The sequence below is a fragment of the Lactuca virosa genome, chromosome 5 (assembly GCF_052849685.1).
Source record: "Lactuca virosa cultivar CGN04683 chromosome 5, Lactuca_virosa_CGN04683_v6, whole genome shotgun sequence".
Taxonomy (NCBI): domain Eukaryota; kingdom Viridiplantae; phylum Streptophyta; class Magnoliopsida; order Asterales; family Asteraceae; genus Lactuca; species Lactuca virosa.
The window spans coordinates 449,303,636-449,330,454 of NC_136430.1; the positions used below are offsets into that span (position 1 = coordinate 449,303,636).

General features: G+C 33.6%; 2 protein-coding genes across 4 annotated transcripts; both read left to right on the top strand.

Annotated features, from left to right (window-relative positions):
• The first annotated feature begins 1,428 nt into the window (after nucleotides 1–1,428).
• Nucleotides 1,429–6,872, top strand: LOC145114423 (dolichyl-diphosphooligosaccharide--protein glycosyltransferase subunit 2-like). Its single transcript, XM_079050429.1, has 19 exons — nucleotides 1,429–1,575; nucleotides 1,658–1,803; nucleotides 2,542–2,734; nucleotides 2,819–2,908; nucleotides 3,062–3,124; nucleotides 3,243–3,312; nucleotides 3,498–3,562; nucleotides 3,841–3,895; nucleotides 4,005–4,111; nucleotides 4,207–4,322; nucleotides 4,406–4,475; nucleotides 4,643–4,750; nucleotides 4,851–4,940; nucleotides 5,048–5,190; nucleotides 5,271–5,466; nucleotides 5,724–5,804; nucleotides 5,896–6,120; nucleotides 6,372–6,494; nucleotides 6,590–6,872. The coding sequence occupies exons 2-19, from the start codon at nucleotides 1,661–1,663 to the stop codon at nucleotides 6,704–6,706; spliced, it is 2,055 nt and encodes a 684-aa protein (XP_078906555.1). The 5' UTR covers nucleotides 1,429–1,575; nucleotides 1,658–1,660; the 3' UTR covers nucleotides 6,707–6,872.
• An 894-nt stretch (nucleotides 6,873–7,766) lies between these two features.
• LOC145114424 (Serine/Threonine-kinase) lies at nucleotides 7,767–11,823 on the top strand. Of its 3 annotated transcripts, none has more exons than XM_079050431.1 (8): nucleotides 7,767–8,194; nucleotides 8,309–8,379; nucleotides 8,583–8,663; nucleotides 8,811–8,903; nucleotides 9,024–9,143; nucleotides 9,326–9,397; nucleotides 10,965–11,042; nucleotides 11,361–11,823. In XM_079050431.1, the coding sequence occupies exons 1-8, from the start codon at nucleotides 8,095–8,097 to the stop codon at nucleotides 11,550–11,552; spliced, it is 807 nt and encodes a 268-aa protein (XP_078906557.1). In that variant the 5' UTR covers nucleotides 7,767–8,094; the 3' UTR covers nucleotides 11,553–11,823. The 3 variants fall into 3 exon arrangements, with proteins under 3 accessions (XP_078906557.1, XP_078906556.1, XP_078906558.1); XM_079050430.1 differs by having other exon boundaries at nucleotides 7,770–8,194; nucleotides 8,306–8,379; XM_079050432.1 differs by having other exon boundaries at nucleotides 7,771–8,194; nucleotides 8,284–8,379.
• Nucleotides 11,824–26,819: the final 14,996 nt, after the last annotated feature.

The window sequence follows — 26,819 nt, forward strand, 5'->3', positions numbered from 1 at the left end:
TCTCAAGCAGATGCGCTTAATCGAGCAAAAGTGGAGTGTATGTCATATGCGGTTGGAAATTAGGTGTGTAGTTTTTATTTTATTTTATTTTGTTTTTTATTATGTGTATATGTTGATTTTAATTATCTATTATTAATGGATTAAGTGTGTAAAAGAATCAACTACAAAATGGGTCAAACAGATCAACTGTCAAAAAAACATGCGTAGTGTGTCTACAGCCTTTCAAATCAAATTTATTTTAAAGCTATAGATTTTTATTGTACCTTTATAAGTTAATGTTTTATACTATTTACGAGATTCAGTTTGTGTTTGACCTACATTAATCGAAAATAGAAAATAACGAATCGTTGGATTGCATGAAAAAAAGTCATAACTGTCAAAAGAATTAAATAGGTTATTCTTCACTAAATGTTATTTCAAAACTTCGATTAAATTTATGTTTTTTTTATCAAAAAAATTTAATTTTAAGTATAATGTTATCTATTTATCTATTTTTTGAACGACAGGGTAATTGTTTATTAGTTAGTATCACGAAACCGTCAACGTCTAGAATAGAACTCGAAACATGTAATCTAAAGTGGGTTAGTCCCACATTGACATTTATTTATCTATTTTTATAAAATATTTAAATGATAAATAATTTTTTAACTAATTGAAATACATAGACACTATATTTTTAAACAATATGAACTATTTCTATATACAGCTTATTTAATGAATTTAATAAATAAATTATATTTCATTTTTCATTAAATTAGATATTTTAAATATTGCTCAGTTTTGAAACTAGTTATACTATATTTGCATATTTTTTTTTTGTTGAAAATCAATATGTTCAAGACCATAAAAACCATTATAGTTTGTTTTCTTTAACACCTAAAGATTTTTTTTTCTTTTTAACCAATGATTTCCTTTTTCCTTTTAGAAATACTACTGTGTTTTTTCATATAATCATTTTAAAAAAACAATAAAAAGTATATTTTTCTAGTTAGTTTTAAAAAAAATTTAATAGTTAAGTCATAAAAATAATTTCTATAAGTGGTTAAAATGAATAAATTCCAATTTTTTAAAGAATTTAAAGATTTATATAACTTATGTTAAAAAGAAAAACCTCTTAATGATTAAACTAGAAAAAAAAATCTTTTGAGGTTAAACTGAAAAAACCAAGGAATTTGGTCAAATAAAAAATAATATCTTTAATATATTTACTTTTAAATGATTGAATACATTATTTTTATTTCAAACGACTAAAAAATTAAACTAAAAATAAACAAACAAATAAAAAATGAATTTCTTTTTTATATGGGCAAATTCCATCAATCATTTTTGTGGACTAACTTATGTCCAAATGTCGACCCGTTTTTAAAAATAACGTCCATTTAGCTCGGAGCACGTTTTGGGCTCAAGCCTCAAGCTGCCGGTAACATCCAACACAGGGGTAAAATCGAGAATTACATGGTCTTCGCTTTTCTGTGTTAAACCCCAGAGAGGAAGACTCCAGCTTCCACATTCAACTGGTGTTACATGCTCGTACTCTGTAGATAAGCTCCTCCGTCTTCACCGGCGATCAAATTCGTACGATCCCTATAAAATCTCAATTGCAGATGCCTGCAATTTTCTTTTTCGGAATTATATGTAATTCCTCGTTTTCTTACAGGCAATGGCGAGGAAATTAGGATTTACTTTTTTACTACTAGCAGTAGCGTCGATCTGTGAGGCTGCTGCAATATTTAACCCGATCTCTGAATCTCACAAGTCCGCGGCAATTGAACTGTTTTCCCCTGCCGATGGTTCATTTTCGAGGTCGACCTGAACCCTTGTAACGTCCATATCATTTTTTGTTTCATATGCCTGTACTTGAATTATTTACGGATTATCTGGTGTAGTTATTGGTTGCATTGGTATTCATTTGGTATGATTACGTGGTTCTGTTTAGTGTTAGCATAATTATTGATTGGGCGTCAGGGGCTATATAATAACTATTCACGTCGTATATACGTTTTGCTCTTCGTTTTAGTAGATTTGTTGGATGAAGGAAGGATAAATAATAATGCACCTATGCAAATTGGATTGCAGAACTGTAGATATTGATAAAATATAATGAAATGAAGTATTATGTGGTAACTAAAAGTGTGTAGCTTGATTAGGGAACTATGTACAGAATACGAGCGATGTTGTAGTACTATTTGTTTTAATTCAGTGGTTTTCCTTAACTTCTATAATGAAAAATCATACCTCATATGGTAAACTCAGTGCGTTTTCCATCAAGCACATCAAAACTTATACTGAAAAGTGTCTAGCTTAATTACTATCTAAGGGCTCATTTCATACGCATCAACCTAAAGGTTGTGGGTCAAGTTTCATGGGAGACATTTAAGGGGTGTGTGACTATTTGAGTGAGTGAAAAAAAGTATACAGAAGCCTGTATAATCGAAACTTATGTCTAATTCGTTTTTTCAGAGCGATTCCTTTTTCATCTCTCGGGTATACTTTATTGTTGATATATCACTTAGACATCTGATTAGGTTTTCTCTGCTTCAGCTTAGAAGAAGCATTCGAAGCTTTAAGGACATTTGAAATCCTTGGAATAGACACAAAACCTGATCTAAAGGATTCCACTTGTAAATCTGTGGTGGATATTCTTTCTTCAGAATCATCCAACTCAAAGGATTTGTATCATGCATTACGAGTTAGTTCGTTATTAAAATGCAAGATTAACAAAGAAGCTCTAACGGTATACTTAATCTTGCAACCATTTTCTGTTCAGATTAAGCTGAAAATGTTTGGAATCTTAAGTTTTGGTGTTTTATATCATTAGGGTGTTACATCAAGGCTTCAAGGCTCTGTCAAAGATGCAAAGTCACTTCTAGATTTCTACTATTCGATAGGAGGTTTGACACTAATCAAGGTACATAGTCTTTGGAACAAATTCAACATTTCATTTCTCAATTTTGCATCAAATCCTGACCATCTTTTCTTGTCTGCAAGTAACTAGTTGTATATGAATATCACTTTGCTGTCACTTTTGCATCAAAAGGTTTCTTTTTTATTAATCACGCAGGATCAAACTTCTGAAGTTGATGTGCTTCTTGACGATGCTGATGGAATTTTTCAATCCATAAAGGTTAGTTGCCTATATTATTTGTTATAGAAATTGCTAATCCCATTTCCTCCTTTAAAAATCTCATGAACTTTCCTGTTACTTTTTCCAAAACCAAGTTGACATTGCATGTTCTTTTTAGGCTCTTAGTCAAAGTGATGGAAGGTGGCGTTACAGCTCTAACAATCCTGACTCAAGCACTTATGCTGCAGGTAAGCCTTCTACACCCAATGAGATTAGTATCTTATGGTTTTTCTAATATATTTATTTCTTTTATCAAATGAGATGTATTTTAGGCTTTTTGTTATTGTCAGATTGTTGTAGTATGGTTGCTGTTAGTTTGTAAAGGTTTGTTTTATTTTATATGACACTGAGTTAATATGCTTATTTGACTCAGGAGTAGCACTTGAAACACTTTCTGGAATTATTACTTTGACGTCTTCTGAACTTGATGGCAATCTGGTAATTTAGTTTCATATTCTGCTTTATATAGTATATTGTATGAACTGTTGCTACTCCACATAAGTGCAAACCAATCTTGAAGCTAACACCAAGTTTATTCCCTTGGTTTAAAATGTTGTGGCATTTATAAATTTTTATAAACTTCTACAATCGTACTTGTACATTGAAGAATTTGGCAAATTTCAGCTGCTTGTGCCCTTTTCTTAACTTTCTTGTTTACCGGACATATTATTGTATTAAGGGTCTTATCTTTTCTAATTATCCTTTTCTTTCTGCAGATTGAGGCACTGAAAAAGGATGTTGTGAAGCTATTTGAAAATATTGATAAATATGGTTAGTGCATGAATTATATTCTGTTCTTTTTGCATATTTTTTTTTATGTTCTAGCATGGGAGATATCATAATTTTATACATGATTCCTATTTTTTCTACAATTTTGTAGATGATGGGGCCAATTTCTTCAATGATCAACATCAAGGTCCTGTTTCAGCCACCTCATCAGTTGTTCATGGGCTGACAACTTTCGCTTCCGCTTCCGGAACTTTAAATGTATGACACATTCTTGTTATGTTTCTAGACACCACTTGTATTTCCTATGATCATAATTTTAAAATTTATAGTTCTTTTTTTTTGGATGTTTGCAGATACCAGGGGACAAGATATTGGGTTTGGCAAGATTTTTTCTTGGGATTGGAATCCATGGCAATAGCAAGGATTTATATCACCAAGTTGATGCTTTAGCTTGCTTAGATCAAAACAGGCAAGTGAATAATATTTTCTCTTAAGTCTTAACACATTTATTCTTGAATCTATTGACATTTTTGTTTTTTATTTTTCGTTTAGGGCATTGGTTCCTCTCATTTTATCACTTCCAGCTAGTGTCCTTTCGTTTACCAGCCAAGACAAACTTAAGGTGTGTTGATTCATTTGGTAGACCTATTTCATTACATTTTATGTTTCAAAATTGTTAAATTATAGACTTTTTCCTACATTTCAATCACTAATATAAAGTTTTATAAATGATTTCTATTTAGAATTTAGGTTTTAGCTTGTCACTTATCCTATAGCTTTTGCTTACAGGTCAGGGTGACCACTGTACTGGGATCTACATCTACCACACCTCCTTTATCAGTAAAACTCATGCAAGTTTTCACCTCTGGATCAAAGGACGCTTCAATAATTAATCAGGTACACCATGAAAAATCTCTTCTTACATTTCTGCTGCAGTTATGTATTGTTTTATGCATAGTTTTTAATTATTTAATAATCTTCACTTGTCCATTTTCAGGAACTCAGATTTGACCCTAAAGAAGAGGTCCACACCCTTGATGCTTTTCCAGCAGGTGTTGATGTTGGGAAGTATATTTTTGCTTTCGAGGTATTTCATATTATGTAAAAAACATATCCATAATGACTTGTTTACATTATTATATTAAGTTATTAACAAAACATCTTTAATCTTTGATTATATTTTGTACCTTGTAGATTGTGCTTTCAGATCCAGAACATAAAAAAATATATGCAACTGGAGGACGCACAAAGGTGCCCGTTTATGTCACAGGAGCCATCAAAATTGATAATGCCAAAATTGAAATACTCGAGAGCGACAGTGTAGAGTCTCAAAACAAGTATGTTTACTTTAATTGTGTTTACAATTCCACTTTTTTTCGTTGATTATGATTTAAAAAAAAATATGATTTATTATTAGGCTTGATTTATCTGGAAAGAATGACGTGGCGTTGTCAGCAAACCATCTTCAAAAGCTGAGGTTGTCTTTTCAGTTGACAACTCCACTTCAAAACCCATTCAACCCTCACCAAGCATTGTTGAAGTTGAGACACGAATCTGGAGTTGAACATATTTTTGTTGTGGGGAACTCTCGCGAACATTTTAAGATAACACTGGTCATTTTCTTTCACCATTTCCATTTTCATGTTTCTTGTTAAAATAATTAGTAAAAAAAAAAAGAAAAACACTTGTACTATCACCATATTAACCATATTCCTGTTACCCAGTTTAGAAGATGGGTAAAATACAACCAACATACTTTCACCACTATATCAATTTAGACACTTCAGTGGTTAAATTAATAGAAATGTAAAAAAGTAGTTTGTACTTTTATGTATATTTTTGACACTATATGCTACTTTCTCTGTTGCAGGATTTTCTTGGGCTTGTTGAGAAATTATTTTATCTCTCGGGTAAATACGACATTGAGTTGACAGTTGGTGATGCTGCCATGGTAATAAATGCTTCAACCTTGTTTTTGACTTTTGACTTTTACCACATATTATTTATCAGTCATTTTTTCAAGCTCAATTTCTATGTTCCAGGAGAACTCTTTCTCACAAGCTCATGGCCATATCGATTTGGATCTACCTGAAGTACCCGAAAAGGCAACCCGCCCGCCTCCACAAGCTGTTGACCCGTATTCAAGATTTGGCCCGATGCCAGAAATAAGTCACATATTCAGACCTCAGGAGACGCGTCCTTCTCAACAACTCTCTTATGCTTTCTTGGGTCTCGTTTTTGTTCCGTTTCTTGCATTTTTGGTCGGGGTAAGTCCTTTATTCATCATCCCAAGATATAACAGTTTGTACTGTACTACTGTGTCTGGCATGCATTGGACTAAGACCGTAACTGATGTCAGTAGGACAAAAGTTTGCTGATTTTTGTCTTGCCTACAAAAGGTGGAACAAGGGGACAAAGTTTCGCTCTTGATTTCTTGTCTGTGCAAAAGACGTTAATGCCCTTCTCAAGTTCTCATCTTCATCATAAGAAAAAGTTATGATTAAATTCTTCTCTACAGTTGTCGCGTCTTGGTGCCAACATGAAGAATTTCCCTACATCAACAGCACCCGCCACATTCGCCATTCTATTCCATGGTGGTATTGCAGCTGTTCTTGTACTCTACATTCTTTTATGGTTGAAGGTATGTTTTTGATTCTGGACTTTTGTCTTTACATCATCAACAAACAACTCTTTCCATTTTGGCTCTAATTTTGAGTTTCTTGTTTCTGCCTACAGCTTGATCTTTTCACAACATTGAAAACATTGGGAGTTTTAGGAATGTTCTTGCTGTTTGTGGGTCATAGGGCCCTTTCGCACCTTGCTTCAACATCATCCAAGGTGAAATCCGCTTGAAAAACAATAAAACCGATGGGTGATTTGGTAAAAATCACATGGATTCCATGAACTAGAGATATAAGAAGTCCAAGTCTTTTTGTAGAGATTTTAATTTCGATAAATGAGCTGATTTAGATTATGTTGAATATTAATATAAGTTTATTGAAAGTGTATCTTTAATGTATGCACTTTTCTAAAGTGTTTTGCTAAAAAATGGGATTGGACTTATTTTATATATATATATATATATATATATATATATATATATATATATATATATATATATATATATATATATAAAGTGTTTCGAGCCATTTACGTCACACAATGTATTTATGGGTTTTGACTTTTGACTTACCCAACACTTTAAACATTACCGATTTGTTTTTCTCTTGAAAGTTTTTAACGTTAAATGCGACTTTAAAAGATTTACAAGATTCTGATTTCACTTTATGTAGGTTTGAAATGAACCTGTGAAAGGTCTAATCTAATGGCTGTTCTATTGAGACTATCAATAATCTCAAAATAACTACATTTGAAGATGATGGATACTCTGATAAGTGCTAAGATTTGGGTAAAAATATTATCAATGATGTCAAAAAATAAATATAATTTGAAGAAAAAACTATTTTAAAAAACTGATTATTAAGATGATGACGATAGAATCATATTATCAAATAGTTTTATGGCTTTATCCAATTCTTTTTTATTTTCCTACATTAATTAGAGGATGTTTGCAATTTCATTTAAATGACTTATTAATTTATTGATTTTTTAAAAAATCAATAAGTTAAAGTGTTTGGGTATATAAAAAGACATTTTAAAACAATTTTTTGTTAACTATTTGAAAATGAGATTTTAAAAAGTCATGATTTCTAATTTTTTTAAAACAACTTATAACTTATTTGGTTTACAGAATAGATAAAAGACCAAATCAAGCCAAACACTTTGTAATCCAATCATTTTTGTCAAAAAAAAAAAAAAATAAAATAAAAAATAAAAAATAAAAAACTTTTTTCCCATTTTTATAAATCAATAAAGTACTTTTGGATAAAAGTCATTCTTTAACTTCAAAATTCTTAACTAATTGTTTAAAAACCTAATAGTCATTATTCAATGCTGTGCTAGCTACGGTATTTCAAACTATTTTACAAAAAACACCTTTAACAATTTTTTTTCCACCCCTGACAAATCCACTCTTCTTTTTGGTTGGCGGTGATTGTGGCGAGGCGGTGGCGGGTGACTTGTCGCCGGTGAGAACAATGCAATGAATATTTGCACTCGAATTTTGACAGCGACGGAAGAGTCTTTTAGTGGCGATATACGAGATTGGAGGTTGAGCAAAGAACGAATTATAAAAACCCTACCGGAAGAGAGGAAGGAAAACAAATAAAATTGTACGCTCGATGGAAACTAGTAAGAGTTCGTCAACATCACGGAAAAGACAACGAGGCGAAGTGGAGGCGATACCTGAGCCTCAAGGCTCCAATCAATCTCTTTCATTAGGTTAAATTTTTTTCCTTCTCGTCAATTTCCGTTAACTTGATTATCAGGGCGGTGTTTTTGTGTGTGTAATGGTTGGTTTCTGATCATAGATGTATTATGTCGATGATGTAGAAGATAATCTTATATTCAGCGACACCATGGTTGCTCTTCGCATGATGCGCGGACAGTTTCCTCATATTGATAAGGTATGGAAGACTTTTACATGCTGAATTTGGTACTTTTGAAATGACAGTTTGATATGTACTTTGTTAAAAATCAAAGAGGAGCCTTATTCTATTTGCAGTTCTTGCGTTCGTATCAGTAGACCATTGGAGAAACCTGTGTGTTTTTGTCCATTTTCTAACTGAAGATAGTTGCCATCCTAATTTACTTCACTATTCTTTCACAGGTTACAGTTGAGCCTTTTATCTTACGATCCCAATTGTACAGCAGTGTGAAGGATAGGACACAAGTTGATAGAGAATTAGAGGTTTGTTTTGTTGTCTTCTTATGTGATTTGAGCATACATTATCTGTAAAAGGGTTCTGTTGGGAAGAGCATGGTCTTTTTTGGGAAATCATGCATAGTTGAAGTTATGTATGTATTAGAATTGCTCTAAACTTTGCATTATACTCAGTCATTGAAGAGGGAGAAAGTTTTGCGCATTTTCAAACTAAATACTGGACAAGATGATCATGCTGTAATGTTTATGGAAGATTATTTGAACCAGGTTAGTGACCTCTTCAGTTTTGTTAAAACATTGTTTATTTTTCATATCAAGTTTTTCTGCAATTTAGAAGTACCATTCCATTATCAGGACATGATTAACGAAACTTGACTTTGATCATAGATGAAACGGGCTGTGAAAATCATGGAAGCTAAAAAGCAAAGTGTTCTTCCAGTTTTTGAGTGGTTTGAAGTGCATGTCATCCATAGCAAGCTTGAACCTTGTATTGGACATCAAGAGCTAGTGAGTTAAACTATGATGATGTCTTAATTTTTGTTTGTGTAAAATTAAGTTGAATTGCTACTTCTTTACTAAACCAAGTTCTTTAGACTGTTGACTTTATAAGTGATTATTCGAAACAGTTGTAAGCATGAGATGTTTATTGTTATTTTTTTTTTACTATATCTGGTTTTACTGAATTGCAGTGTTCACTTTTATCAATAGGAGGAAAGGTGAAAGACGAGGACATATCTCTTTTGATAAATGCTGGTCTTCTGGTAAGTCAATTTGGTGATATGTTTTTGCAGTTCTAGGGGGAAGTAAATGCTGGCATGTTGACAGTTGACTTGTTGACTTTTTATCAACATTCAAATATTGTTGCTTTAAGTCTTTTAAGATATTATGAGATTTCGTAGATATATTCTGGTTTTTTAATAAAAATGATAAGACTCCAATAATTCCAAATGAGAGTCGATATCTAATTTTTAGTGCCCGGATGGTTATTTCTTAACTTGGTATGCAATAGTGCTATATAGCCTCCACCCCTAAAAGTAAAATTGTTATGGAGATGGGTTTTTCATGTTGTTGTAGATTACATAATATTCTTAAGTCTTAACAATGTGTTACAATGAGTGGGTCTACATATCAAAGTTCTCAACATGTCCCAACAAAAGTCTAGATAACCAACATCCCGTATGATTTCAATATAATCAGCATGAATAATATTGTAAACCATGCAACTCCTTTATAAAACATAATAACTCATAAGTATGCAAACAACTCATGTAAGCAAAACATATAACAAAAGTAATTTACACATATTGACATGTATCCCATCTTTCAACACTTGAAATCACACATTGTATTTTAGATGATCTATAGCGAATCTTCCACACACTAGGTAGTCTCTCATTCTTGAGATATGCCTAAAGGTTTTTTCATCACTATTTCCACATACATAATAACACGATTAGTCTCCTTAAGCATAATAAAAAAAAATTCTAATCTAACCATAGGCTTTAAACCAAAAAACCCTAATTTCACCATACACCTAACAAAGATGTTCCATGTGTTGGTACATAGTTATACGAATTTTGGCCCAGTTTTTATCCAGATCCAACAAACCCCACCAAGAAAGGGTTACTAACAATGGCCCCAAAACCAAGGAAGGTGATGTATAGGTGAAAAATTAGAGACTTCTTTTTTTGGACAAAAGTTGTTTCTCTTTGAGAAGAAACCTCGTTATATACTCGACATACAAACTAGTTCTTAACTCAAATTACAGAATTGTAGCCTATAAAACAACTTGCTAAATATTTACAAACAATGACAATAAAAGCCTATCATAGTTTGCTGATTTGAATTTGCTTATAGTATGAATTAAAAAAGAGATATCGGGTTGAGTGCCATGTCTCTCTTGAACACATGAAATAAATCCATGTGAAATGACTGTAATCGTCAATAAATGTAACAAAATATCATTATGTATTAAATCAAAAGGCTGAATTGAATTACATTGGGTATACGAATGGAAAATGACAAAGTTTTACTTTTGCAAAGTTTACAAGAACAACATTCGAATTGAATATTCTCAAAAAATGGCGATTCTTTATTTCTGGCAAACCTGATTTCAGTAAATCAACAACTTATTTGGATGTTCAAAAGACGTTTGTGCCATGCTTAATAATCATGTAAATCTGCAGTTATTATTTATAACATAGTAACTATTGGATTTAGATTTTCACTTTGAAGTTGTGATATTTTCTTCTTGTACCCTGTTTTATGAAGAATAGTATCTTCCTCTTATGATTATCTTTTTCACTTTGGCTGTTTTACCATTTTCAGACTCGTCAGCTTATCGACCCTGACATGTACTGGTTTGCAATTCCAAATATCGGCTCACTTCTCAAGGCCCTCACACAGGTATCTATCTATCTATCTATCTATCTTTAACATAACAAAAAACTACTTCCACATATATGACATTGTCATTTTGTATTACAATAGAAATATAGAATGTGATTGGTTTCACTGGAATAGTAACATCACAGTGTTTGCTGGGTATCTTCACATGCAAACCATGTTTGTCAGAAATTCCAGCATGTATGTGTGTAAATGTGATTGCTCCAAATATGATGAGATTAGGTTATATGTATTTGACATGTAGTGAATATCATAATATAATTGTGGTATGTCCTTTTGTTTTTTTTGCTATTTTGATAATGAGTGGTGGCATTATAGGGAAGAAAAGAGGTGATGTCTCTACTGAATCGTAAGAAATACAAAGAGATGATGTTGGGTCTTGTTGAGAAGAAACGTCTGCGTTTCTCACCTTTGGATATCAGATTTCATCTGCGTGATCTGCTTGGATCCGGTCATCTCAAAACACTCCACACGCCAGGTGGCATAGTCATTCGAGTCGTGAAGGATTGAAATTTGGTAAACACAATACGATACGCCTTCTACTCTACCTATATTAATATTTAATATACACTTTTCCTTTTACGTAAACGTATTTAATTCATCTTTTCTTGTTTTTTATTTCAAAATGCTCACGTTCTGGTTGGTGGATGCTCGTTCGTGAATCTTAATTTAAGCTGATTATTTGTAAATATTGTCGCCTTTTTCTTTATTCGTGCGAAACCTATGCTTCAAATTGTAAACTTATGATGAAATTAAGAAAACTCCAAATGTTGCATTTTCATTGAGATCGAGGACATTAGCAAAATCCATTTTAGGGGTTGTTTCGTTTTGACTTAACAAGCTTAATGGGCATATTGTTTCTTTTTTACTTAATCTGGACTGAATTTGGCTTAATGGGTTAGCAACCGATTACATTTTTACCTTTATTCTTTTTCCTCCCAACTCCTCTCGTTAAAATTGATAAATATTGTGAAATTTGCTTTTTGGAATGTAAGGTAAAATGGTCATTTAGTCTCTCGTTCAAACATTTATTCTATCAACATTTTATCAAAACAGAAATCATTATCCATACATGACTTAAGTCGGGAAAAAAAAACTATACTCTTAGTTGGTAGCCATGCATCTATAAGATGAAATTAGCAAATCTATTATTCAAATAAACTAAAGCCTTGAACTTTTTTTGTTTTTTTTTGGGTATTTGTGGAATGTAAGCCTATGGGCCTTTTTTTTGTGGGGTAAGCCTTTTAGTTTTTTGGCCTTGTGAACTTGTGATTACATAAATCTTGGCAAACTTCATTGTTCAGGGGTGTGGGTGGGTTAATTAGGATAGTTGAAGGGTTTGAATTGTCAATAAAAGAACCCCAGCAATTAGAGTTGTCGCCATCCACATCGAAGTGTAAATACTAAGCAATTAAAGAAAGATTTGGGAATATGGCTTGTTGATGACAAATATGAACAATAATTGGAGCTTATAAGTCGACCATCGGTTATTATCAGAAATTACTTTTATGGGCCTTATAAAGGTGTTTTATCAAAGACTCAAGGTTCTGCTATAATGACAGAATTAGATCTTGGGTAATTGAATTGATGAGTTGTACTATTGTAATGATGATTATGTAACCTTATCTCATTGACCAAATTATTTGTATTGATGTAATGATGAATATGCAGCTCAGAGAAAGAATATAATCTGTCAACATCAAAATTAGAAAAAGACATTAAATAATACGGAACAATGTGAAAACGAAAATTATTACTCCCTTCGTTTGTTACATATGGCAAGACATGACGTAACAACTTATACGGTGTTTAAGCGTGTAATGGATTGTGTTTGATGTGCACATCACTCTTTTTTACATACGTGAAAATTATATAGAACAATTCTGAACATTCTTGGTGATGTAAAAGTTTCATAAAAGTTGTGGGTTCTGTAAATCTTGGACAAAAGATTGAAAGTGTAGGCTCTTTGGGTAAGATGTAAACCCAATTATTGAATTGGTCCTACTGGTTTTGGCTTCATCTATGTCACCAGCGTTTGGGCATGATGACTATTCTCATGTGAGTCATTCTGATTATGTCTTTTTTTGCCCAAAATGTTCAACAAAGACATCATGTGTATTCAATGGTTTAGTCCGCTTCTTGACAAATCAGATCTCTCTTGTTAGGTTTTAAAATTTCAAAACCGTGTAAAACCACAAAAGTCTTGAACGAAACCTGTCATTTCTTCATTTTTTTTTTTTTTTTTGAATAGAATCTATAACCATGGGACCATGAATGTCAAGATCGGGATCCGATGTATGATTGTTTTTTGCTTTGTAAGATCGTGATTGTAAGATTGGATTAAGATCCAAAGATCTTATAAAAATATCATATTTATAATTTTAAAGCATGAACATCAATTAGTTGGTTATTTATAAGTTATAAAAGAAAATTCAAACAATAGTGATAACAAATACTATCTGATCTATTCTAACATAACAAATGATGATATTTTGCAGCAAGATGTACCAACCAATAGTCCAATATGTCTATCATGGTAATTTATGTACCATGTGGAAGCCATAGTAGTAGATAGGAATCAAAACTTGGAGATGTACACATAAATTAGAAAATGAAAATGTACAAAAGCTGTTGGGTTTTATATCAAAGTGAAGATAAAAAATTATGAAGTTTTATATCAAAATCAAGATCAAGAAATGAAAAGAAAAATGTACAAAACAACACGTAAGTAAACTTGTTTGAGCATATAATAGAGCATGACCTAACCTTTTCTTGTTAAATAGCTTCAATTTCTACAGTTTTTACCTTACATCTTTAGTAATTTATAGTCAAAAAAGTGAAAAAAATAGAGGGTAAATGAGTACGAGCCTATTAGGTAATAATTAAATTCAAATTTTGATGTAATGGTAAGATCATACCTGATCCCGATCTTATGATCTTTTTTTCGATTTGATGATCTCAAATACGATCTTATGCCACATTATATCCTAATACGATCTTGATCGTTTTACGGAGGTAGGATTTTTCGATCATGATCAGGATCATGCATTGAATTTTAAAGGCCGTCAAGTTATCAAGTATATACAAAATCGCTCGAAGGGTGTTTGGATGCACTTTTACAAAGTGATTATAGAAAAAGACAAGTTTAGCCATTATGGCATTATTTGTTAAAAAAAATGACATTTGACTTCAATAACAATTGATTTCTCTCGATCAAGTGCACTATCTGCTTCAAAATTTGTTTTTTGTTTAATTTACAGAAAAATAAATTAAAAAACTATTATTTACTTGAGTATTGCGGAATTTTCTTTCATATATTGCGATATTGTTCATGTTACATGAAAATTTTAATTTGTTATTTCCTACAAAATTTTATTTTTGTCTGAGTTTTGGAATCTTCAAAAACCATTTAACAGGAAAAAGTAGCATCGTAGTGCATATGGCCGGGAGGTGTGGTCATGCCGCATAGTACGGTTAATGCCACATGACACCGCATGAGTGCAGTAACACCGCACCATGTGGTGTGTTTAGTGCGATAGAGGTTGCTGCTGTAGAAGAACTCACCGCACTAGGGATGAGCAACGGGCCAAACCCGGACCAGACCGGCCCGAAGACCGAAAACCCGAAGACCGAAAATCATGAATTTTCTTACCCGAAAACCGGACCGTTTTTGGATGTATCGGGTTCGGGTTCGGTCCGGTCCGGTCCGGTCTCGGGTACTAAACCGGCTTTCGGGTTTTGGATCGAACTAGGCTTTGAAATTGGTACAATGCGGGACTTTACTTAGATCACGTGCAAATGAGATGTCTACAAAAAAAATACAAACCTTATTAACATTTGGAACAAATAAAAATTACACTATTTAGCATAAAAACTACATTTTTTAATAAAAAAATGCATGTTTTAACAAAAAAGAAACAACATTGTTAATAAAAAACTGTATTTTAACAGTTTTTTTGTGTAAAAAACAACAAAAAACAGCATTATTTATAAAAAAGGGCATGTTTTTATAAAAAAATTTGCATGTTTTTATAAATTTTTTTTGCATGTTTGAACAAAAAATAGCATGCTAGATACATTCTTTCTTGTAAAGTGATAGGAACAAACGTTGATCAAGATTTATAAATAATGTTACAATAAAAACATCAAGTTTTATACATAATGTTATATATAACATTAACTAATAATTCAATATCCTTATCTATATATTTTAAGGAGAAAAAAATTTCCGGTCCGGTCCGGGTTAAATCCCGTATTCCGGGTACGGTCCGGTCCAAACCCGAAACCCGATTAGTGGTAAAAACAAAACCCGAAAACCGGCCCATTAATATGTATATCCGGTCCGGTCCGGGTCCGGTCCAACGGGTCATATGCTCATCCCTACACCGCACCCCACCATATTTATTTGTAGACATTAGAGATCAATAAATCATATATATATATATATTTGTTTTAACAATTTCACAATGTCACAATACATCATCGACCATCTTCTTTTTCGTCAGATTCATTGACATTACATGATTCAATTTTTATCGGAAAAATTGTAGAAAAAACAATCGCAATTTATTGAGAACAAGAAGCTGAAAGTTCAAGGTTTAGGAACGAGAAAAAGTCCTTTATGGACAACTCGTGATGTCGGGCACAATAGTCTCAAAGAAGACTACTTTATCGATAATGTCATGTATGCTTGTAAAGTTTGTACGTCGCTTCTGTATGTAGAAAGAGTTATTCCTACGTATAGTTTATGACTTGAAAGGTTGGTTACATACTTTCTATTGAAATTGGATGCGAGTGGTAGGAAGTTTTTATTCGATACAAAAATGCACAACTGTAATTCGTCAATTAACATACAACATGAGAGCAGAATCATGAGATGAGCATTTGATGATGTCTGGGTAGACCACATGTGACAATATTTACAAGTTTGTTAAAGTTGTGATTTTGGTTTACGCGAAACATTTTGCCCAAAGCTATTATTAATGACATCCACCAATTGTACACACCACATGAAAACATGTTCCCTGAAATGCTAAGTAACATTGATGTATGCATTGAGCGAGGGTAATGTGCTATAATTCATGGCACAATCAATAAATTCGAGATGATCATAACGAGCCGACAATAATTCTAGAAGCATATTTGCCCTATGAGTTTTGGATATGACATGCATTCTTTGGTGTTGCAGATGCCAACGACATCAGTGTTCTTGACTAGTCGCCGATATTCCACAACATCTATCTTGGAAAGACGTATGATGTGTCGTTTCAAGATAATGGAGTATCATATAAGCATCAATACTATCTTACTAATGAGATATATCCTTAGTTAGCTATATTTGTCATATCGTTAACATGTCCAAACGACGATAAACAATTAAAATTTAAGACTATCCAGGAAGCAACTAGGAAGGACGTGGAAAGAGCATTTGATATCCTAAAGAGACGTTGACATATACTCAAACTCTAGACACGTTCATGTGATCCCAGAAGATTACAATACATAATGTATGCATGTATCATATTATATAATATGATTTTAGAATTAAATTTTAATTTTATATATTTATAATTTTATTTATAAAAAAAGTGAGAGGTGACTATTTTCTAAGTGAAAAGAAAGTGAAGAGGAAATGACGTGACATTGATTCACAAAGTAAAAGTGAGAGAAGTATACCCTCTAAGAATATGGATGATAATTCTTGACCCAACCTATAACCCGACACGGAAATAAACGGGTTTGGATTGTGATTTCTGACCCGTCAACCCATTTATTTCATGGGTTGGTTTACGTTACCTATTTGGGTTTGCGGATCAACCCGCCAACCCAAATATATATATATATATATATATATATATATATATATATATATTATTAAAAAAATACTTATGAATTAAAGAAATATAGTCAATATACGACGTGCCCTAAGTGACTAAGTCCTAACACTCCTTACTCCAAATCCAATTCTCGATCCAGAGTTCCAGACGTGAGTGGCTTGTATTTGGATGTTAATTTCATTCTAGTCAATGTAAAATGTTAATTATTAATTAATTTAGAGACGTGTATAATTCTTAGAAATTTAACATGTGAAAAGTTATGCGAAAATGACTCGTCGACTCTTTGATCCGAAATCAACCCATTGACCCACAAACCCATATACTTAATCGGGTGATATGAATTGGGTTGGGTTGATGTTTCAAACCCCTCAACTGTGACCCACTAACCTATATATTATATGGATTGGGTTGGGTTAATTTATTCTTATCCGTAACCCGTTAACCTGAACCCAACCCAATTGCCACCTATTTAAGAATGATATTCCAAAATAAATTTGATGTTAAAATAATGAAAAGTCTAAAATTTTTCTTAGATAGAAGGAATCAATTTCACAACAAAATTGAATTTGACTACGGAATTAGCGGTTATTTTGTAGGCAGTAGGAGTTGAAAATTTAGATTATTTTATGGTAAACTTTTGCCAAGTCCCTTATCCAGAATCTATGATTAGAATGAGATCATCAGTTGATTACAATTTGAGATATATAATTTTATATTCACACTAAAAAAAACCAAAATTTTGTAAACTTGTTACAATTTTATTCTTCTCTTAAACCCTACCCTTTTCCATCGAGGAATATCACAGACACCGACGGATTCATAGGTTGTCATACGAAGTAAGGGGCCAGGGACCAGTTTGAGCTTAGAATGTGTCAAGTCCATATCACATTATTGACAGTATTACAAGCTGTCAAGAACAGGATACCCTACTGCCCTCTAGACTGCCACAAACCATATGTGACGGTTTGTCGGTTCCTATGAAAGTGAAATCGACCCTGTTTGTTATGTCCATGTCTCGTATCCTCTGTTTAATGTTTCCTGTTTCTATCACTTGCATGGACCAATTCTGTTATTTTTTCTTCTTTTGGATGCTTCTTTCTTATTCACAAAAACAATTTATCTTGTTACTTGACAAATTTTTTATACAAATTACTTTGTTTTTATACATGTATTTGTATGTTAGATGTCATGTATAATTTATGATACATGGGATGTTGTATGTTATAATGTTAAGAATCAACATTTCCAAATAGTGGAATTATGCTTTGTGGGAGATGGCCGGCCTTGAGGAGCTGTTAGGTGTGCGAATGCACATGGCCTGAGTCGTGAAGGAACATGAAATTTTAATCCGTTGCACATTCGGTCTCCATTGCTAATCTGTCTAATTCAAACATTTTGAGGTCCATCTTTACTCTTCGCACAAAGTATTAAAAATCAACGGAGAAGCCTTGAGTCAGAACATCAATGCAGGGGGAGAAAATGTCAGGTGAAGTTTTTAAGAGATTTGTATTAGGTTTAAAAATTATAGTAAGTGATTCCAGTAGTGAAAGATAAATGCCATTTCCTACATCGGTTTTGTGGTTTGTTATAACTTTTGATTCCTTGTTACGTTTTTAGACGGTTGTTTTTGATGGATTGAAGTAGAAAAAGGTTATTATATATGGATATGTGAAGGGAAGTAGAAATAGTGAGTATTAATGTCTTTTTCATCTAGATATGTGAAAGCAATAGTGATTGTTTTATCATCTTAAAATACTTTAAATGACACTTGATAAAAAGTGAGAATCGGTTAGGAACCGACTATGTTTGGTTGGGTTTTAAGTACTAGATATTATTAAAAAAGGGTTAATATTGTTGAAAAACGAATTATCTATATAGTTTTGAGTTATCAACAAATACAATTTATTATATAGAAAGATAAGGGTTTTTGGCATTGTAGCACAACGAAGTTTGACCACTTTACACGTTTAGTCACTTAAGTTTTTTTTGTGCATAATTAGTCACTAAAGTTAAGAATGACCGTCTAATTAAGGGATCAAACCAAATTTTATCCGGTTTACAGGTTAGATTATAATCTAAATGACTTTTTTTTTCTTTAACTCACAATCATAATATATAAAAAAGATACACTTCGCTGCCTTCTGCCCCAAAAATCCGTTCGTTCGTTCCCGTTGTCGCTCTCCACCTCCTGCGACCCCTCGCCTCCGATGATACCAACTCCGGTGACACCTCATCTCTGGCAACACCACCTCCCTGCAACGCCTCACCTCCAACACTCTCCACCACTGCTCGGTATAGAAAAATGTGAAGTTCGAATCTAAAATCAACACTTTGCCCTTCACCTCGGTATGTGAAATTGAAATTGACGCCCACCTGAACTTCGAATCTCGAATCTTGTTATATTGCAGCTCGATTTTGTGCTTCTTTTCCCAAATTGCAGTTCGAATTTGTGCTTCTTTTCCCAAATTGCAGTTCGAATCTCGAATCTTGTTATAAGTTGTTTGTTGAAAGGTATGTTTGGGTTTTTGTTATACTTTGAATCTCGTCTTTGATCTAAAAACCATCAGACGGGTACAATTTTGAATTTTAGGTGGGTGAATATTTTTTCGAGTTCGTTGCTCAAATCCATGGTTCGAATGATGAACTAAAATTTTCTTTCGATGATGAATGATTGGTTTCGCTAAAGCTTTCGATAGTGTCGATTGAGATATTTCCGATTGTTTTGGGAAGGTGAATCATCGGAAGGAAACCGTCTCTTCCCAAGATCCATGGTGGCGGTGGCTACGATTTCTGAGACCAAATAAATACGTGTTTTGCTTGTCAGTAACAGTCCAAAATACCTTTAACCAACGGTGGCCGGAGACTGCACATGCTTCACCAGGAATAGACTTCACGAGCTCCAACAACATAGCTTTCTTCCTTGAAGGTGTTGTGCATAGGTTTCAACCTTCACCGGAGAAAATGGTGGGTCTTGATGTGGAGAAATGAAGATACCATTGGTGCCGGTGGGTCTTGAGAAGAAACACATTTTTTTTCCCAAACTGAAATGGATGGCTCCAATTAAATGCCATGTCAACAAAAAAGATATAAAGAAATTGAATTTAAAATGCCACATCATACAAGTTACCGGCTCTAACTGTAGTAGGTTATATAATGAAGTAATTGATAGGTAAAATTTAACTTTAATGGTCTATTACGCAAAAAAAGAACTTGAGTGACTAAATGTGTAAATTCGTCAAACTTTGTTGTGCTACAATGCCAAAAACCCAGAAAGATAATTAAATCTTACTTATTTTTTTTTACCTTGTATATATAGGCATAACATTTATTTTTAACTTATAAATATTATGAATGGGTGTATAAATTAGTCTTTTAAGTTGTAAATACTGTGGATGAGTGTATGAAATATTGTGTTAAACTGTGAATTCTGATTTTTTTTAATATCCAAATATGACTTTTGCAGCTTGCTAGACTGAAAAAGATCTAGGTCTGATGGTGGTAGCAGGAAGGAAGAGTGGCAACGATGCTAGGTGGCGGCGACAATAGGTAGTTGTGGTGGTGGTGGTCGGGATCTGATGATGGTAGGATAAAATGATAGTGGTAACGGTGGAACCGATGGTTGGTGGTGGTGTGTGGTAGTTGACAGTGGTGATAGAGTTTAAGTTTGACTATTTTAAACTGTAATTGAGTGTATTAAACTATGAATTAGTGTATAAACAAATTTTAAACTTTGGATAACTAAATTAATATGCTTACTAAACTTTGAATATAGTATTTAAACTTTAAATATATATTAGTTGAATCTTGAAAATGATGTTTTAGTCATTTTCCACTAAAAAACAAAAAACAAGATTTTAATAATTACATGAGATCCATTCATATTTTACTTAATAAAAGACTAAGATTAGTGGATTGTATTTTCCATAAGGTTACAATGACAAAAACATCATTAATGATAATACTAAAAAAAATAGTTCATGACCTTCCAAACCATTTTGGTTCCTATTTAAACCATACACACAACACACACACATACTCTCTCTCTCTCTCTCTATATATATATATATATATATATATATATATATATATATATGCTTAATTTAATTTAATTTTATAGGTTATATGTGGTGATGGTGAGGGTGGTGATGGTGGCGGAGACGGTGATGGCTAGTGACAGTAACAATGGTGGTAGCGGTGCTATGGTGGCAGTTTTGGCGGGCGTAGTGGTGGCGAAGGCGATGGTGGTGGTGCTTGTGGCAGTGGCAGTGGCAATGATGGTGGTGGTTTGTGGTCGGTGGTCGATGACAGTAGGAATCAGTGGTGGTAGTGACGATAGAGGGTAATATGACAATCTTGTACTTTTCCATATGAATTGAAATTAATTCCTTCCAAACTTTGAAGGAATTAATTTTCATTCATTTAGTAGAAAATACTTTTATTAGGAATCCAATTTCATCTCAAAAAGTTGAACCAAATACTGGAATGTGGTGAAATTGAATTTCAATTCTCCCGATTCCATTATATTTCAACGAACCAAAAAAGCCTTGGTATTAAATGATCTTTTTAAAAACAATTGATAAAATCATTTTTTTTTATCTTACATTGTTTTTGAGTGCATACTATAATAAAAAAAATTATTTATTATGTTTATCTGTTTATACTTTTATGATTATAGTTGTTAATTATAAGAATATTTAAAATAATATACCATAAAATAGATCAAACATAACTAATTCTAATACATGTTGATTTTTTCATTTTAAATGATTTATGTCCGATAAAGATGATTTTTTTGTATGCATGGAAATTCTCGTAATGTTTTAATAATACCGAAAACTAATGTAATAATTTTACATTCCTAATTATTACCAACTATTATGCACGATATTTTAAAAAAAATATTGTATTTTAATAATTATTAGGTGAATATCCATACATTGCGTATAGTACAACAATAGAGTCAAAATCTTTACAAATATAGGATTTTTAAATATAAAATGATGTTGCTTTTACTCTGATATAATAATTCTAATATTAAGTTGATATAAAACATTGTTTGTTGAGTTAAATGATAATATAGACATCTTTTAAAATTTTATAATTTCAATTGTCTTAATGGTTTCTCCCCACATGTTACTCATGAACAAAATTAAATATAATATATGGTTTAATGATATTTATAGTTGTTGTTATGATTAATTAATTTTTTAAAATGATTTGTTTAACATTTTAATTTCTTTCTATGTAATTATTTAAAACATCAAATATTGTTTTTGTTTTTAAATGTAACAATATAATTTTTGTATATAGTGTTACTTTTAACTATTGTTGTTGTAAATTATTTTAAGCTACTTATTTGGAAACTCTTAATTATTATAAAAATAGTTTTAAGAAACTTTTTTAGTTATTTTGGGATTAAATTTTAAATTTGCATTGAGTTAATCTCAAAAAAGACCTTATATTTTGTGTTTTTTTTTCCGGATTAAACCTCAATTTTTTTTCCTAAAAAAAACCTTGTATTTTTTTTTTCATTTTTCCCGATTTGGCCCTTTTAGTCATTTTTTGCCAAAAAAAAATTATAAAATGTGAGTTTTTCGAGAAAAAATAAAAAAGTTGAGGGTTTATTTGGAATCATTTAGAAGTTTGAAGGCTTTTTTCAAAAAAAAAAATACAAAGTTGAGGGCTTTTCTGTAACATCCCCAAATTTACGGCCATTTTAAAACTTTTTATTATGCTTATTCAAAACCAAAGTTTATTTGTTAATGCGGAATTTGGTCCCGTAAAAGTATTTCCGAAGAAATATTTTTCATTAATTTATAAAAAGCTTGGGATATCATAACTGATATAAAACATAAACATAAACATGCCTTACAATGTCTTAGACTAACAGACTATATCTCTTTGATTCTCTCATTGTTCATGTATCTTTGTACTACAACCTATGAAACAAAGAAGCTGAGTGGGTCAGGTTGGAAAACCTGGTGAGTACATACGGATTTCAATCCCACAATGTTATATATATATATATATATATATATATATATATATATATATATCTTAAAACTTGTAATATACAACTATACCTCGTATAAGTAGTTTACCTCATTCCTTCGATCCTCACAATTTAATCCTATACAATGACATAATCCATACTCTCAGATTAAGAAATGAATCCATACTCTCAGATCAACAATAAATGTCGATGTCTAATCCATGCTCTTGGATGATTGACAAATAACTATGCCCAATCCATACTCTCGGACTAGGGACGAATAACTATATCTAATCTATATTCTCGGATCAATAATGAATGCCTATGTCTAATCCATACTCTCGGATCATGTAACGTCCCAATTTCACAACCAAAAATTTTCATTTTTATTAAGATAAAAACTCCCCAATTTATTAATCCATTAAATAAGAAAACCATTTATTCTGAATTACATTTATTAAAAATCAGAGTATTGTAGAAATGTGGAATCTTCAATGTTGCTAATGAGTGTGTACAGTCCCGCCTTTGCCTTTCAGCAATAACCGATGATACCTGAAACCATAAACAACTGGGTAAGCATAAAGCTTAGTGAGTTTCCCCCAAAATACCACCATATAAACATATCACATATATAATCAAATACGTTGGGTCCAGTCAACCCTCGGGTTGGAATACCCCAGGCCCAGTCAACCTTCGGGTCCAGTCATCCTCGGGATGGAATACCCCAGGTTGGAATGCCAATATAAAACAGGTCCAATTAGCCATCGGGCTAGAATACCCAGGGTTTGTTGGCCTACCGCCTAAACCCTACGGCGGCATGTGGTGGCAACCACCACCTCACGGTGGTGGTGGTGGTTTTTCTTCGGTTTTCGGTCAAGCAACACCCAAAAACAACATTCAACTGAAATAAACACACACATAAACACCATTTCACACACACACACACACAACCACCTCTCACGGTAGCTGGTGGCAACAAAAAAAGTAGCATGGGTGGCAACCACCATGGTGGTCCTTTACGAGGCACGCTTACCAAAGAGGGAACGCCCTGCGTTCAAATAGGGAACGCCCCGCGTTCGGAGCCCAGAGCCTGTCCCGTCGCATGTCAAGTCCGAAGTTCGTAAGCCATAACGCACGGCGGAACACGCTGCGTTCGTCCAAGGAACGCACTGCGTTCATTCAGGGAACGCGCTGCGTTTGAGACCAGATTCACCCTGTAAATAGATCACAAGTGCAGCCGAGTTTGGTTGCCAAATTCTTTCCTCTCACTCCATATTACCTCGTTTTACGTGCAAAGTATACCCCCTAAGCCCCGGTATCATCTCGAGACCCGAAGCGAGTCTCGAAGCCCCGAAGATCCTGAGAAACAGAGTTCCCGAGCCGAAACTCTGCCCACGAGAAGCCCGGTTTTTGTGAAGATCTCCCCGTTTCACCGAAGAATACTACTCTTAGAGCCGTAGTGCTGTCCGATCATCTTCTGATCAAGTGAGTGTATAGTCTCTTTCATAAACACGATTTTAATACAAGTATTGTTTGAATGTATTAAGTATATGTTATGAGTGAGTGTATATTCCTTTTCTTCTAACACATAGATACAAAGTATTCTCTACAAAATACGTGTTATGTGTTTGTATATTATTTGCTTGTTTGAAATAATTATTGAATGAATGATTTGTACAGGTTTTAAGCTGTATATAAATGTATATATTTTTATCTACTAATATGTTTGGTAGAACATGGGTAGACAGTTGTTGTGTGATGAAATAAAATGATGAGAGGCCTTGATGTGATTGTGATCTAGTCGTCCAGCAGAATATGGATGATGACCACGGGCTTTTCTAGACAGTTCAGTGGAACGCTGGCAGGCTCATAACCTGTAGGTGTAGTGAACTTGGGTGTTCATTTTCTGTATTCTATCCCCCTCATGGTTGCCTTAGGACATTCATTGCTGAGGAAACCCCTTCGCAGTAGTGTCCGCCTCGATGAATATCCTAGATTAGGTCCCTTGTAATAGTTGTTGTCATAGGGCGTAAAGTGAGGATAACGGGAATAGGTAATCAGGTTATTGTTGGTTGGTGAAATTAAATATAATTATTTATTGTGGGTTGAAAACCCTATATGCTCACCAGGCTCCCAAGCCTGACCCACTCAGTTTCTTTGTATTACAGGTAGTGGCGCGAGAGCATAAGTTGGAGAACTTGTGAAGATGTTTTTGTTTATAGACCAGTAGTTGTATAAAACTGTGTAAGGTCTATATTTTATTGTTTATGCTTTTGTGTCTGTATCGGAACATGACATCCCGAATTTTGATATATAATGAAAATACATTTCTTTAAGAAATGCTTTGATAAACTTTATTTTATCATCTTTTGTTTTGGGGACAAATTCCGCAACTCTTTTAAATCAATGGATTTACTCTGAAATTATTTTAAAAGCATAAATGAAACCGGTCTTTTCTGGCTGTGATTTTGGGGATGTCACAACAGCCACTACCTCACGGTGGTGGTGGTTATGATTTTAGGCCAAAACAGCGACAAATGCATTTCAAACATCCATACAAACATACACACATATACACATAGCCCCCCAAAGTGGCTGCTGGTGGTGGTAGAACGGCGACATGTGGTGGCAACCACCACCTCACGGTGGTGGTGGTGGTTTTTCTTCAGTTTCAGGTCAAGCAACACCCAAAAACAACATTCAACTGAAATAAAGACACACATAAACACCATTTCACACACATATACAACCACCTCTCACAGTGGCTGGTGGCGGCATAAGAAGTAGCATGGGCGGCAACCACCATGGTTGGCTGCCATGGTGGTCCTTTACGATCTTCGGCCAACAAATGCACACACACACGCCGACATATTTTGAAACATGCACACACACACCTTCGAAAACACTCACCACGCTGCTGCAACCTCCTCTTTGGAGGAGGACGATGGTCGGAGTAACCACGAAAAGAACAACCGCGTGGAGCGGCTGCAGCGACGATGTTAACGGAAAACGAATCGGAGAAAAGGGAGGTGCGCAAAACCGACTGAAAATGGCAGCAACAGATATCACGAGCCTTCATCTTCTCCGATCTCCCCACTGTTACGGCGTCGGGCTTGCGGTTCTTGTATTCGTCGACGTCGGGAACAACGACGTGTCGCTTGGTGGTGCAAAGCGGGGATAAGGTGGCAACGGTGGCTGGAGGAATGGAGGTATAAGGGTGGCGGCTGGAAGATATGTTTAGTGTTAGGGTTAGCATGAAGGAAACGAGGGGGGGGGGGGAGGGGGCGCTAGGTTTAAATCCCGCCCTTCCAAACTTCATTTCTTTTATACAACATTAGTCCCTGCCTCCCTAAATCCTTTTTTCAAATTAAATCCAATAATTACCAAACAACCCTTGCTTTACGAATTTCTTAACATTTCAAGTCCTAATGTTATAATATAGACCCCAAATTCTAGAAATTATACCATTTAACTCCTTATGGCTAACAATGATAAATTTTTACGGATTTAAGGATAAAATAAAATAAAATATAAAGTACGTCTCGGGGTCTTAGGGCTTATTATTTATTTATATTATTTATTTATTTTTTTAACGGAATGTTACAATTCTCCCCCACTTAAATTAGATTTCGTTCTCGAAATCTGCTCTCGCTTTTACTTCATGATGCACTCCCCCACAACGACCAAGATGTACAAAAATCATCAGAGTTAATCGGTTCTAGAGCTTCTCGGCCAAACACCAACACTCTAATCCCGCACCAGAAAGGGCATCACCGCAATGAAAACTAACTGATCTCATATTGGACTGAACCACACTCTTACTCTGCTCCGGCAACCCAACTGAGCTATCCACGATCAACACTCGATTTCACCCCCGATCAGACGATAACAGACAAGTAAACCCTCAATCTGAGCTCCTAACACCCTAGGGCCTAAGCACAAGTATGA